This window comes from Larus michahellis, chromosome 7, assembly GCF_964199755.1.
Source record: "Larus michahellis chromosome 7, bLarMic1.1, whole genome shotgun sequence".
Lineage (NCBI taxonomy): Eukaryota > Metazoa > Chordata > Aves > Charadriiformes > Laridae > Larus > Larus michahellis.
In genome coordinates this window covers 26,322,991-26,338,625 of record NC_133902.1, presented here as the reverse complement: position 1 = coordinate 26,338,625, position 15,635 = coordinate 26,322,991, and the positions used below count along the sequence as shown (strand labels likewise).

The 15,635-nt window shown below is 34.3% G+C and overlaps 1 protein-coding gene across 1 annotated transcript in view; it reads left to right on the top strand.

Moving 5' to 3' along the window:
- DNAH7 (dynein axonemal heavy chain 7) overlaps positions 1 to 15,635 on the top strand; it is a 115,239-nt gene that overhangs the window by 71,374 nt on the left and 28,230 nt on the right. Inside the window, exons 41-47 of the mRNA XM_074593757.1 lie at positions 516 to 745; positions 1,792 to 2,122; positions 5,806 to 6,152; positions 7,454 to 7,634; positions 8,924 to 9,109; positions 11,215 to 11,378; positions 15,423 to 15,577. Coding sequence (XP_074449858.1) covers positions 516 to 745; positions 1,792 to 2,122; positions 5,806 to 6,152; positions 7,454 to 7,634; positions 8,924 to 9,109; positions 11,215 to 11,378; positions 15,423 to 15,577 — 1,594 coding nt within the window. The remainder of the gene's footprint in view (positions 1 to 515; positions 746 to 1,791; positions 2,123 to 5,805; positions 6,153 to 7,453; positions 7,635 to 8,923; positions 9,110 to 11,214; positions 11,379 to 15,422; positions 15,578 to 15,635) is intronic.

Here is a 15,635-nt window from a genome sequence, read left to right as displayed (position 1 = left end):
TGAAATACCTGTGAAAAATACAGGCAATTTTTTATGCAGAACACCATATTTTCCCCCCTTCCTCTGCAATAAAACTATATTCTATCTGACTGTTATGTGCAAAAGACCTTAGAATATTTAAGATGTAGAATTTAATCATATAAAGAATCTGAGGAACTTTAATTTCATCAAGTTTTAAAATGTACTACTGTTTCTTTAAAGGTTATTTTGAAGAGGAAGAGCAGAGACAGTTATACACACATATAGACATACTGAAAATGAAAATTTTTCCTTTTAGTAACAGTATTTCTACTGGATGAAATGAGACAGTGGGCTTGAACGGAACCTTTGAGTAGTTTGGTTATTTCCAGTTCTGTTATTGTGCTGTTTAATGATCTTTTTCATCATGAAGTCATTTGTCTGTGCTCCAGTCTCTTTATCTATGAAATGGGGTAAAGATAGCTTTTTGAAAAATGTTTTGAGATTTATGAGTATGAAGTATTGAATAAAAGAAACGTATTTATTCTTTGTTTAAGACATGGCCTGAAGATGCATTAGAAGCTGTTGCCTCTCGCTTCTTGGAAGATGTTGAAATGTCGGAAGAAACTCGAAGTGGCTGTATTGATATGTGTAAAAGGTTTCATATGTCTACTGTTGTTTTATCTGACTTGTACCATGCAGAGCTTCAAAGGCACAACTATGTTACACCTACTTCATACTTGGAATTGATCTCCACTTTTAAAAGTCTACTTGAAAAGAAACGCACGTAAGGATTCATAGTGTGACCTTTTCTAAAGGAACATAAGTTCACAAAAAATGTTATTTTCTATGTCTTATAGCTAATCTGAACAAAACAAGTGAATTGTTTTTAGTTAATTTAAATTGACAGAATGGAAGATGGATAAAATGTACTCTTAGGACACATGCTTGCTTATTGGACAAAAGGTTTGACTTGATGCTCCCAAAATATACTTGCATTAGACCACTTCTGACATCCCTGATGATGTTGCTATATGTTGATTATGCAGCCTGCTTACTCTGTGGTTCTCTGGAGGTTGTAGGGAAGATGATACCTGGTAAACTGGCCTCCAAGTTGCTAGGTGCTTGCTAGCAGGGTTCAGCTGTGCTGTGCATTTGCAGAAGGGACCTCTGTATGCATGAGCACTTCTATTCTATTCTCATGGCTGGTGAGGGCAAGTGCCTTTTTCTTTCCTTCTCATTGATAAGACACTACCATAACAATTAAGAGAAGTGCTTAATTTGATCAACAGGCTGATCAACAGGCTGCATGCAGCAAGAAATTCCCGGAATAAAGGAATACAATTTTGAGTGTAGTGATCCGATGCCTTTGGAATTTCTTGATTCTCGCGCTGTTGGCTGTCCCCAGAGCCATTCACATTCTGCTGCTAAAATTATTTTCCCAATTATATTAATACTATTTCAGCCTCACCTCAACTAATAATTTTCATGAGTTGTATCCCCATCTCTTCCTTCTCCTTATCTGTTACTACTGTACCATGTTGATTTTGTAGCTCTTGCCACCAAAGAGGCAGAAGCTTAACAATCACTTATTTGCCTATAAGTGATCACTTATTTATCTGTATCCCAGTCTCTGGGTATACATGATAGAATAGTTAAAGACTATGGCTCAAGTAATGCCTGTTATGTTTACTATTTGTTGAGCAAATAAAACAAGATTGGCAGAGCATTTGATTATTAAGAGTAGTGAGAAATTTGGGGAATGGATCCTAATAAAGGAAGTGATCAAGTATTGATAAAATATCTTTATAATAAATAGCTATTTATTTTCAGTAAGGTGATGAAAATGAAAAGAAGATATGAAGTTGGCTTGGAGAAACTGAACTCTGCTGCATCTCAAGTAGCCTTGATGCAGTCTGAGCTGGAGGCTCTGCAACCTCAGTTATGGGAAGCCAGCAAGCAGGTTGATGAGATGGTGGTCGTTATTGAAAAAGAATCTTTGGAAGTAGCCAAAACTGAAGAAGTCGTGAAAGCTGATGAAGCAGTGGCAAATGAGCAGGCTATGGCGGCAAAAGCCATCAAAGATGAATGTGATGCTGACTTAGCACAAGCCATGCCTTGTTTAGAAAGTGCTCTGGCTGCCCTTGACACTCTCACTGCACAGGTATGGCTAACAATGCATATTTATGCACTGGAAAGGTATTCAGATGTACAAAAGCATGCAATATCTGCCTTTTCAGATTTTACATTATACTTAAACAGTTTTATAATTTAGAAAATAATTGAAGTCTTTTAGTTTTAAGAAGCAAAATATTACTCTATTTTTGTTGTCTAGTGAAAAACTTATAAGGCTAAATTTTTATGGAATACAGGATCAAATATTATCCTGTATATTGTATTATCCTATATTATTTTGACTCAGCAATTAAGAAGTTATAAAATGTATGGTTTTTACTTTCTTATTCAGAACCTGCCAGCCACTCATCTAATATTTTTATATCTGGTCTTTCGAAGTCTAGAAATTGAGGTTGAAATTCTATGTCTCCCCATATTAAGGGACCACTTTTGGTAAAAGTATGACAGTGGAGGAAGCAGTCGCCTTTGATTTTATTGATATTCAGGCTGTCTTTGCCTGGATAATGTTTTGCTCATGGTGGGATGAAAGGGAGTCTCCCAGATTGTAAGAGTGAGGATGGACTAGCTCCAGCTATTGTTGCTGAAAACAAGATTTTCAAAAACTTTCAATGAAACTTTCAACCAAAGCAGGTGGTTTGTTATCTACAGCTATTGGTTGGTATCAAAAGTGTTAGATTCTGGCATTGTCAGATCATTGGCATGCTTTGTGAAAATAGTAGGTGGCTACTTAGTGACTTCAAGGTAATTGCATTTTACTTGTGAATAACAAGACAAGAACAAGGCTTTGAAGGCTAATGAAGTAATACTTCAGCTGCTGTCAATGCGTAGTGTATCCAAGCGGGGAATATTATAATACAAGAGGGAAAAATAAATGGAGTAAGAACTTCAAAAGGAAAACCCCAGAGGATTTTTCTTCAAATTTAATTAAATAGCTCGGTGAACACAAAAAAAATCTGTGTGTAGCAAAGCTTAGAGTACCTGTACAGGACCCTTGTCCTTGATTGACCCTTGACCCTGGCCACCAGTGATGGAAAGCAGAGCAGGACACATGTTGCAAACTGTGCTCATAAATCCATGTACATAAATGTGCAGAGTAAGAGCTTTATTTGGAGAAACAGACCTATACATAACTCAGTATTGCTGAAATAAGTATCTGCAGTCAAAAGGAATTGTGTATCTCGTGTGGTTCATTGTTCAGCAAGAAAAAGTATAACAATTTTCAGTGTTATTTTGCTGTTGACATCTAAGTTTTGTAGCGATACACATGGAGACACAGGAATTTAGAACTAGGAAGGGACCTCTGGAAGTTGTCTTCTTCCATCTGTAACCTGTTCCACTTTACACATTTATCATTAAGAAGATTTTCTTGGTGTTTAATCATTACAACTTAACCTTGTTACCTTGTTTTCCGTCCTGCTCCCTGTGGACATGGCACTTTAGCTTTTACACAGTTAAAGACTGCACTCCTTGATCTTACCACTTCTAGTTTTCTTTTCTGTAAAGTGAGTAATCACTGTTCTTTTAGTCTTTTCTCATAAATCAAACCAGCTTTTGTGGTTATTCTTTCTGGACCTTCTCCATACATTCACTTCACATGCATTGCCCAAAATTGAATATAGTATTTCATCTGTAGTTTTGCTGAATGCTGTGTAGAAAAGGATTACTGACATGTATATTTTGTCATTCATGCTAACAGCTGTTTCATTTCCTGAAAACCTGAAAACAATAATTATTGCTTTCCCTTTCTTTTTTTTTTCTTTTTGTAGTAGTTCTACTATACTTTTCCTTTTCTGCAGTTTATCAAGATAATTTTTTCCTGCTATCTACTCCAATGTAATTGCATTTCCTCTCAACTTCCTATCAGTTGGAAATTTAATAAACTCTCTCTTTTCCATCATTCATTTCAGTAATGAAAACAGCGTGTAGGTCCAGACCTGTGCGACCTTGGTCAAATCTTTGCTATGTTTTGACAGTTATCAATTATGCTAGTCACCTATTCACAGTTAACCATTTAGAGACATCACATGCAAAGAGTGTTTAACATTTTGACTCTATATATCATTTACTTGTATCTTACCCTTTTCACTAAGTACCTAGCCAGCACTTTTCTTGCTTTTCTTACTGTTACTGTAGTTACAGAATTTTTTCTTGTTACACTTCACATTGCTTTTACTTGCAGCTGAGTTTGAGTTTAGCCTTTAAAATAGTCTCCTACTCTGCTTACAACCCTTGGTTGTATTAATTTAATTTGTATTTGTCCCTAATCTTGTTTCCTGGAATGGCTGGCTAACTTTGATTGTTCTTCCTCTCCAAGAACTTCCTTCCCTGACGATCCCATCAGCCAGTTTTCTGACTGCCTCATTGAAATTCCCTGGCTTTATTTACCATCTCATGTTTTCCTTTCCTGAACACTTGTGTTCACGTATTGGTTAGTTAGGCTGTTTTGGTTTGGTTTGTTGTTTTGTTGGTTTTTTTGTTTGGTTAGTTGGTTGGGCTTTTTTGTTTTTGTTTTTGTTTTTTTTTTTAAAGCTTGTAGGTCCAGGAACTATAGTTCACAGTTTCAAGGAAATAATTGTCCTTTTTTTTTTTTCATCTAGTCTTAACATTTCTCTGTTTTTTTTGTGGCGCAAGTGAACATTACCAGAACTCAAAAGATACCTCTTTCTATCCAAATTGTGAAGGTTTTAGACCTGAAATAAACCATGCGCAAGCTCCCAAAATCTAACACTAGTTGGCAAAATAAACATGAGAATCTAGAAATCCTTTAATTTATTGCAGTATGTATTCTCTGAGAAAAGCTCTTAGACGTATTTGAATTTCCGTGCAGAGTTATTCTTTGGGAAGAGTAAAAGAGATTATTTTCCATAAATCTTTAGTTTACAAACATCTTGCTTAATTAGTTGTACATATATGTGTAGAAGTGTTTAATTTTTTAATATTATTATTCTATATTTGAGGTTAAAACTTTCCTTATTCATTTCCTGCTATTTCTTATAATGTCAGTACTTCTTACACAATAGTTCTCTTCCTTTTATCTGCCTCTTCCCTCATTCAGCTTGCTCTGGGAGTTTAATAACTGATCAGAATAATAATTGGTTTATTTTCTGTACTTGGAGAGCATAGATCTTTGGTTCTCAGTTGAAGGCCACTTTTCCCTTATATTATCTTAAATCTACTAATCCACTGCTCTTGTGATCCTATAAGCTTGGAAGTATTGTGTTAGAGCCTGAAATGAAGGGTAGAGCATAACACTGGAACATCTGAACTCTGTAACTGAGGTGCAATGCCCACTACTGAATTAGGAGCAGAAAAAGTACAACTGAAAATGAATTACAGATAAGTTTGGGTTTTTTTTGTCTCCTCTAAACTGACTGTTGACTAGATTTCAGATATTTTTGCTTACACGTCAGTGTTAGTTTAACCTACATAGCCCCTTAAAGAAAGGGCCCTCGAAAGCCCCCTAGAAAGAATGGAGAAAAATAAAATAAAAATTTTGCAAAAAGAAGATGAGGTGTATATGTACGGACTATGCAGGCTTGTGCTAGGACTTGAGATCATAGTGTATTTAAAATTATCAAGTGTGAGAATAGCAAATGTATATGGAAAAATACTATCTTGACATAAAAAGGATTATTATTTCTATTGTAACAAAAGAATTAATCCACCTATGTTCAGAGCTCTAAAGGTGTTGTTTTTAATTATTATTTTAAGGATATTACAGTGGTTAAGTCCATGAAGAGTCCTCCTGCTGGTGTCAAGCTTGTAATGGAAGCTATATGCATCCTTAAAGGCATTAAAGCAGATAGGATTCCAGATCCAACAGGTTCTGGAAAAAAAATTGAGGATTTCTGGGGTCCTGCTAAGAGACTTCTGGGTGACATAAGATTTCTTCAGTCTCTTCATGAATATGACAAGGATAACATTCCCCCAGCTTACATGGCTATCATAAGAAAACAGTATCTTACAAATCCTGAGTTTGTACCAGACAAGATTCGAAATGCTTCCACGGCAGCAGAGGGTTTGTGCAAATGGGTCATAGCCATGGAGTTTTATGATACGTAAGTATGTATAAAAATAATAAAAAAAAGTTTAAAATAAATGTCATTAAAGAGATCAGTTTATTTTAACATCAAGAGAGATGTGAAATTACTTCTTTCTAGTGGGAAACTTCTGCAAACAAGCAGTCATAATGATTCATTCATGTAAGATACCTGATGTTAAAGTGTAAAGCCTGATTTTCAGTTCTGAATTTTTCTAAAAAGGCATGGGAGCAACAATATGTACAGTTAGCAAATAAAAGGTAACTTCCTTTTAGAGTGTTGCACAAAGTAGAGGCATTATTGAAGTGTCTTTGGAAGCTGCTGACAGTCATATCAAGCCTGAAGGATATTTTTTGTTACTCACTGTATTTGATGCACTGAAAAAGTGTGCTTGTTTTTTATGATATTTCCTAATTTAAAACATCTGGAACTCACATTTAACAGTAAATCGGCTCTGGCCAACTAAGGTCAAGTTGCCGTTTGAAAGTTGACTCATAGTAAGTAGCGCATGCCTTCATTTGAGACTTTTTGTTACTTGACTAAAGATTAGTAAATGCATACTTGGTAGAGTCCTCAATTCGAGAACAACTTTTAACATTACAAATACCAATTATTAGAGAGAAAATTAACTAAAAAGGCGGATTTAAAGGAGATCTGCCTGCAACTTACACCAGTAGAAGAGGGGATTCATTAATTATGAGGCTAATACTTGTGAAATACTGTTTCAGTTGAGCATAGGGGCATTCTAGCATATTTTCTTGCTTGTTGTTTTTGGAAAGATAAACAGTATGTTTTTAGTTATATGTTACTTCCAATATTCCCCTCACAAAAATATCTGTGTAAAAGATTGAAATCGTCAAAACTGGAAAACAGATCCTTGTATGTGAAAAGCTGTTAATTTTTTTAAATTATTATTTTGTGTACACAGTCGCCTGTGTACACAGTATGTGTATGTACAGTGTCTATGACTGTTACTTAATATATATGATTATCTGAGTGTTTCTAATGGCAGAAATCCATAATGGATTCTAAATTGTGATCAAATGAGACACACGGTTTGGAAGCATAACCCTTTTTGCTTTTAATCGTTACCTGTTATTACAGCAAATTTTGCAGAAACTGAAGTATCGGCACAGAAACAAGTGATGAAGTACAAACCAGTTGTCTTCAGATATCATTAAAGTATGAAACGCGATATTGCATGATCTGCTGAGTTGCTGAGTTTTCCCTTCATCTTTCCTGCATTCTTTTTTTTAATAGTAACACTGGAATGAGGGTGTATCTTTCAGATGTTTAATTTATTCTTTGACTTTATTTAGAGTGGCAAAAAATGTTGCACCCAAAAAGCTAAAGTTGAATGAAGCTGAAGGAAAATTAAAGATTGCTATGGATGGTCTAAGAAAGAAACAATCAGACCTGAAGGAGGTTCAAGATAAATTGGCTGTACTCCAACAGACACTGGAATCCAAGAAACAGGAGAAGGCTGACTTGGAAAATCAGGTATATGATACAAAAGATGAAGTATTGTTCTGTTGATATCCAGAAAAGTTATTTAAAATTTGCTGCTTTGTCAATTTATTTATTTTTTCCTTTTAACTGCCAGTATGTCAAACAAGTCGTACTTTTAGATAACCATCTTTTTATTTGGGTGTCATGGTCTTGAAGTTACAAATAGGCAAAGCATGGGGAATAAATGCTTTAAAGTAATAGCAAATGTAGATGTTATGAATTTACCAAACGATATCCCTCTCCTATATCCTCATTCATATCTCCTTTCTTGTGAGAGGATAAAGTTTCAATGATTGTAGTAAGAGTTTGATTCATCCATTAACTTGCAAGTCAGCACATTTAAAGTATGGAAAGTTCATGTATGCCTCCTGTGCTACTGCAATTTTGAGAATGTTTTTTGTAAACTCTGTTCCTGACTGCTAAATAGCTGTTCTGTGTGCAGAAATAGGCAAATGTAGAAGAGGGTATTATTTTTTTTGAAGTTTTGCACTACATTGTCTTGAGCTTTTTTTTTTTTTTAAAAAAAAGTATTGGAATTTGAAATGGAGTCTTAATTCCTGTATGTAGTTAAACTCATCTGTTTGCGTGTTTCTTCTGCATCCTTATTCAGTTCAGAAGTAGAAGGGAGGGATAAACTACACAAGCAGTTTATTACTGTGGTATAAATTGACTGCTATGGTTACCAGAAGAGAAAGAGGATTGATTGTAACAGCAGCAAGAATTGCCATAATTTTCCTCCTATCCTGTGGCTGAAACGTGTCTCTACTAGATAGTAAACAATTCTAACTATTCCTGGTATATCATATTTTTTTGTTAAATTATAAGCATGCCTGGAAAGATGGCTTACTTAAAAACTGACAACAGAAATGCAGATTATGTACTCATAAGGATGGCTTTTTTGCAGAAAAGAACATACCTACTTCTATGAGACAGTGATCTCTTTAAGGTGTTTTTGTTTCTCTTATGAAATGTATATCATTTCCTTGACTATTAATATTTTCCATAGTGCATGCAAAGCTATTTTGAATTGCATGTTTTATACTGGTTGTCTTTCTTTTTTTGGAAGAAAATGTAACTGAATAGACTTTACTGTGCTGGTACTGAGATTGTTTTTGTTCTTTAAACATTTCCATTATAATAAGAAGGTGTTTTCTTTCTATTTGATGGAACTACCTAAGAAAACATGTGCACAAGAAAATAATTCTTGAACGCTTTTAACATTTGTAAAAATTTTTTAAAGTGATCGTGTAATATAATCAGCTTTTTTTTTTTATTCTGAGGTTGACTTATGCAGCAAAAAACTACAGCGAGCAGAACAATTGATTGGTGGCCTTGGGGGTGAGAAAACTCGCTGGCAGGAGACTGCTTTGGAGCTGGGAAAGCAGTACATCAATTTGACTGGAGATATACTTATTTCATCAGGAATTGTAGCTTACCTAGGAGCCTTTACCTCCAGCTACAGACAAGTAATATGTATAGTGATTTTGTCCCCATGTATTGTAATAATTTAAATTTTATTGATTTTTATTGTAATATAAAGTTTATATTTGTAAATGATGTTTTAATAGAATTCATAAGTGGAACTGAAAGTGTATTGTAAGACTTTGAGTTTTGCTTATAAGACTCTTGGAGGAAATTCTTCCTTCATTCTACTGTACAGTACTTAATGCTGGGGAAAGCATGGAGTCCTCTGGTTGCTTCTCTAAAGCATTTGCCGGTAACTTTATACGTCATGGCTCTGGTTACTCCTATTCCATTCAATGTCTAAATTCTCCTTAAGTTAAAAGAAAACAGAATTAGCTTCTATTTCAGCATCAGCACAGTTAAGCAAGTTCTGAAAGCGGAGTAATTCTGTACAGAAAGAGACAAAACATACAGTAGCTCAATAATATAGCAGATTTGTGCCTCTAACTCATAGTGAAATAAACAAAAATCCTGAATAAAAAAGAATTTTGACAAGGCAGCTGATTTCAGATATTATAATTTTTGGATGTCAACATTAGCCTGACTTTGAAAGTTTTTGAACATCAAAACCTGCCACTGAATTCAACTGAAGAAATCGATGTCCATTTTGTTTGAAAATCAGATCCAGGGTATCAAAAATTGCTAAAAATTAAGAGAGAGAGAAAAAAAATCAATGTACCTCATTTGAACATAGAATTTGTATATAATCCTTATGTCTGCTTTTCCTTCAACGTACTTCCATTGTCCATTTTTCTTTAGAAAATTTTGTACTGTTCTTTCAAGCTATTGTTTTCTTCATAATGTCCGTTTTGTGATGTTACTATTTTAAAACTTTATAGAGTGAGAGTTTATGGTGTGAGTATTTATAGTGGAAATAAATAGTCAATAATTTTTACAATTACAAATTACATAATTTAGAGAGAGCATTCTCTTTTATTCTTAAAACCTGCATTGTGTATAGTATTGTGTCTGGGTAGGTAGGAATACTATTGGTGAAACATCTTAAGGGATGTTGAACTGTATTCCAGGCAAGAGTAGTTACAGGTGCAGATGATGTGCGTGTTTATTCTCTAAAAATTAATACATAGTGTTTTAATCTGAAAAGTTTAGTGTAGTTTCATTCTCTCTGATGCCATGGTTTCTTTCTCTGTGCAACAGTAGGTATAGATTCCTGGTTGCTTTTTCTTACTCATGATTGTGCAGACACATGTTAGTTAGGTATCTCTTTCAAAAATTGTCAGAAAGCATAATCACTTTTGTGCAGTTCTTCATTTCATCTGCTGCTATGGGTTTTTTTCCCCCCTGTAGTTTTCATAAGAGAAAAAGTTATGATATCTATTGGAATATCAACTTTGTTTTATGCAAATTGATGATTCCTTCATTCACCACCCCTGTGAATGTCTGTAGCCCTCAGACCATTTCCTTTAACACCGCATTTCTGAGTTTTGATGCTTAAGGCTTCGCCAGCTAATTTTTAGTTTAGAATACTACAGCATACTTCTGTGACCTTACACCTGGCTTTCATACAAGATTGTGCCTTTCATATGATCATGATATTTCTATAAAATTGTCCTTCTTTAGAAGCATTCGTCCTAGTGGAATATGCTTTTTGGTTTACATATTTAAAGGTGTGTGTCTTCATTATTATTATGCACTATGCAAACATATATAGCTTACACAACTGTAGTGAGTTAGATGACACAGAGAATAGTGAAAAGCAACTCCAAATGATTGTTAAGTCCTAACAAGTGCTCATTATGTGTGTCCTGAGAGCTAAATAATGAAGACTATTTTTTTAAGTTAGAATATGTTTCTTCTACACTCGTTTTATAGCATAGAAGACTATTGATGAAGTGCTAAATAAAATCATACCAAGGCTCTGACCAAATAAACTTATATTTCATATATAGAAATCACATACAAAGGCATTTTTAGAGACATTTTTAGACATTTTATACAGAAGCATGGGTTTCTTTCCATTTGAAGATATAGTGATCTCGTATGTAGCAACTATATGGGAAATGGGTTGAAAAATACATTTTTTAATAGTTTGAAAATTTTGTGAATAGGCAGAAGTTTAGTTAATATTTGTTTTCTTCTTATCTAGATGCAAACTAAAGAGTGGGCACTGCTGTGTAAAACAAAAGACATTCCTTGTTCTGAGGATTTTTCCTTAACAAATACCCTGGGAGAACCGGTGGAAATCAGAGCTTGGAATATTGCGGGACTACCTTCTGACATGTTTTCTATTGATAATGGCATCATCATCTCGTAAGTTAAAAAAAAAAAAAAAAATTCATTAAATAGCTTCTTTCAACATCCTTTTCAGTTATTATTTTTATAGACAGTTTTCTACTGTATATCCAGTTTAACAACCAGAGTTATAAAAGGATTGTAATGTTTAAATTCATAAGAAATAGTAATAATACTTTTTAATTTCATCATATAAAGTTCTTAAATCTGTGAATTCAATCTGTGAATTCGCTACCCCCTTAAGGCATAGTAACAAAATGACAAAAAAAGGCACATGTGTATCTTCTACTGAAGGCAGTAAGGGAGGTGCAAGAAGTTAGAATAGAGAATGTCTAGTCTCCTTTCTTGCAGAGGATGACCCCGACCAGCTCCTGCCAGTTTCTTCCTCTGTTTCTTGCCTTTTATTCTATGTACTGCTAAATTGCTTCAACAAGAAAAGGTGAGATAGGCCTTTCCTGCAATAACCTCTGATTTCAGAAAGGGGTGCTTTCACATCATGTCAGGCAGTTGACAGTTAGATATGGGACTTCTTCATCCATGAGAGAGTTTTAGATATTGGATGAAAGGTGAAAAGGTGTATTTGTACTGACAATTTGGAGTCTGTTTTCTTTAGGGCCTCATTCCCCTAACTGTCAATACTTCATACAGACTAGTCATTCCTAGGATCCGTTCTGGAGCAGAACAACCTGGCATATTCCTAGACAAAAGCTAAGAGAGCTTTGGGTTAGTGTGGGGGACCTCTTTAGTAGGCAGTATGAATGGGGCACCACAAAGTCTGCTTTGCACCCAGTTCAGTCATCAAAGGACTTTTTAAAAAAAATATTAAAATGGGAATTCATAGCAGAGACTAGAGTTTTGGAGTGCTGGAATTTACTAAGTGCTATTTATAGTTGCAAGCTTGGCAGTTGCAATTGTAGCTTTCTGTTGTAATGTGGTTAGTACGACAATAGTCTTATCAGAAGTCGAAAAAGTTATGACAAGGAAAGAAGGATTTATTTTTCATTTTGTAATCTCCCTTTGTTTTTAAATTTTCTATTTTGTAATTATCTTAAGCTACATGCAAATAAAATAATTTGATTTTGTCTCACGATACGTTGTTTGATCTAAAGCATTTTTGAAAATTCTACGTATTTAAAGATATTCTCATTGTTATTTGAAAAGTGACAGAAATCCTGAAATCTCAAAATTCCTTATAGAAAGAAAATATGATCCCGAGAGCTCTAAATCTAATATTATTGCCTTTCACTTTTAAGATGATTCTACGTTCTTATGTGGTATTCTAATACATGCACATATGGGTCTCACATCAGTCACTAGAATTATATTTGTCTGGGCAGAGTTAATCTGGTATATATCAATGTCACAATCAGTGCAAACGTAAGTGATTTGTATGACAACGTATATCATGGGAACTGACCATGTTAATGTTTTAACAACTAGATACATCTACAGCTCACTGGTGATTAGCTTTAGATTAACATGCCTACTGATGACTGAGATACGTACGGCACTGACAGTTTGTTAAATACGGAGTTGGATGCCTACAGTAGGCTAAGCTTTGTGACCTTGCGTAAGCAGTTATGACTGTCATTTGGACTTGCATTTGTTATGACTGTAAACAAAGAACCTCTCATTTCTGTCCAGTGTGCTTGCCAATGCATTACTACTGACTTTTAGCTTTTAGGTTTTGTTCTTAGCACAGCTGAAGCTGAATTGACGGGGGAACAATGTTGCTATAACTGCTTTTCTGTTTGTGATTGCTACCCATTTACTTAACGTCTGTTGGTTCCCTTTTCTGTATATTGAATAAATAATACTTATAATTCTTTTCCATAGCCAGGTTAATGGGCGTCAAGTCTATGATAACATGTGCCTAACACTTATGCATCTTTTTCACAGTATGCTACTGCAGAAACTTGCTAATATAAATTTTTAATTTTTGGTACTGTTTACATGAAAATTCTTCTCACTGTTTGAGGAGTCTAATGTTGTATAGCACTGGCGAATGAATACATCTTTTACTGTAGAGTGAATGTTAGTTTTTCATACATAACTGAAGTTGTATATTATAGGGCTAACTTTTGGAAGCATAGCTGTGTGGATAATACTTCGGCTTTGGCAGCTGGATAGGTGATAAAGTGCAAAATGAAACAGATAAGACAGAAATAATGCACTAGCTAAAGAACCTCAACATACTTTCATTTGAGTTTAAAAATTGGCATTGATTATACTTCAGGAAGCAAAACAACTTATTGAAGTAAGAGGATATATGCTGAGATTAGGAATGTATATGTAACTTTTAAAAGTAATTACTGTATTAATAATTCAATCACTCAGGCTAAACAGCTGACAAACGTTAATGAATTCAACACTTCTGTAGTATATCCTAACACTTCACTTTTGTAAAGCTTTGATCAAAATTCTCTTTGAACTAATGGAATGATGATTAGCATTTTAGAACTAAATAATGATAGCTTTTAATTTTGAAATGTGAGATAGAATCTACCTCAAATCAATGATACGTATTACGCCTGTAGTTATGAATTTATGGCTAGATGGATTTTATATTAGGACCCCAGGAACCATATAAAATGCAACTCAAGCTTTTTATAACAATAAATTTTTTAAAAAGCAGAATTAGAGAGCTATTCAAGGACAATTTGCAAAGATACACAGTGACTGCTTATGCATTCCCATCAATAAAGAACAATTTTATTGTTGATGAAAGCTATGTGTGTTTGGCTGTTATTAGAGAACAATTCTTTAGTTATTCAGTCTTAAGTATTTCATGTCCGTTACACAGTAATTCTGAAATAGAATATGCTGAAAATAATATATGAATGAAACTTTGAAGTAATTAGGGAATACATACTGTCGATTTTGGCTGAAGTTTTCTCAAATCTTAAGTTCTTATTTTAAAATAAGAACAAGCAAAATTATTAATTACATAACTATTGTCTGTTTTAGAATGTGCTTAACATGTAAGTTTACAGTGTTCAGTTTATAGTTTGCAATTGCTGTATCGCCTTGTATTATCTTACTCTCAGAATCACCTGGGTCTCTCTTTGGGTGCTCATAAGCAACTGAATCACCTAGCAATTTGGGAGTTCCACAATTCTTTAAGCACACTTTGGATCCATTGGTGAACACTGTTACTTACTGTGAGATTGTCTTCTAATACTGCTGACACTACTGCCTCATCTGACAGATGTTCAGATTTCAAATCTTCTGTTTGCTTCTCTAGACCTACTGCATTACCAAATTTGTCCTTATCTGCTGCCCTGGTGGATTACAAATGCATTTCCTGAATCACTGAATACATTTTACCTGTGAAACCTTTTTCCTTTCATGGTTAGGCTGAACAGGGTCCCTTCCAGGTGACTCCTTTTCCTAAATTATTCTACAAGGGGGAAGAAAACCGTCCTCCTTCGCCTGGTGAATGGTCACTCCCAAGTCCAATTTGTGATCCATAACACAGAAATCTTTGTAATGTAACTCCATGTGGTAGAGAACACTGTAAAAAAATCTGTGAAGTAGTTACTAAATCTGGCTACATAAAACCCAGAAGTTCTTTGTGTCTATTGCTGCTTTAGGATTAGGGATTAAAACGTAGATACCTTTGAATCTGCTTATATATTTCCCTTTATACTAACTCTAAAATGTCTCTTTAGTGGAAAATTCCATTTGTTTTCAATTGAAAATGCTCACTTATGTATATGACTATATCAAAGCTATTCAAAATTTCAAAACTTAGAGTGATCTTTTTATTTTGAAAGTGTTATAAAATTAAATGCAATTAAATTTTCTAGGAAGTAAGAAGTCTTATTCTAAGTACTTTCTTTGAAAGAGGAAAATTTTTTTTGAAAACAAAGAACTTTAAGATTCATCTGTCTCCTGTTAAATTCATCAAGGATTATACCTGAGTATGTGCCTACTAAAATTTCATACTGATGCACTTTTGTTTTAATGACAAAAGGGAATAAATTGCCTTAAGAAGTACTTTGAGGTAAACATTTAAAGAGCTTATATTTCAGTTTTGTAAGTTTGAATTTTTCCCTTCAGAAATGCAAGAAGATGGCCTCTGATGATCGATCCTCAGGGTCAAGCAAATAAATGGATAAAGAACATGGAAAAAGCCAATAATTTGCATATAGTTAAACTCAGAGATCCTCAATTTGTTACAACACTGGAAAACTGCATTCAGTTTGGCAGTCCTGGTAGGTTAATAACTAATGAAAGTGTAAATTACAGAAAAACCTGGAGGGGGCACAATTA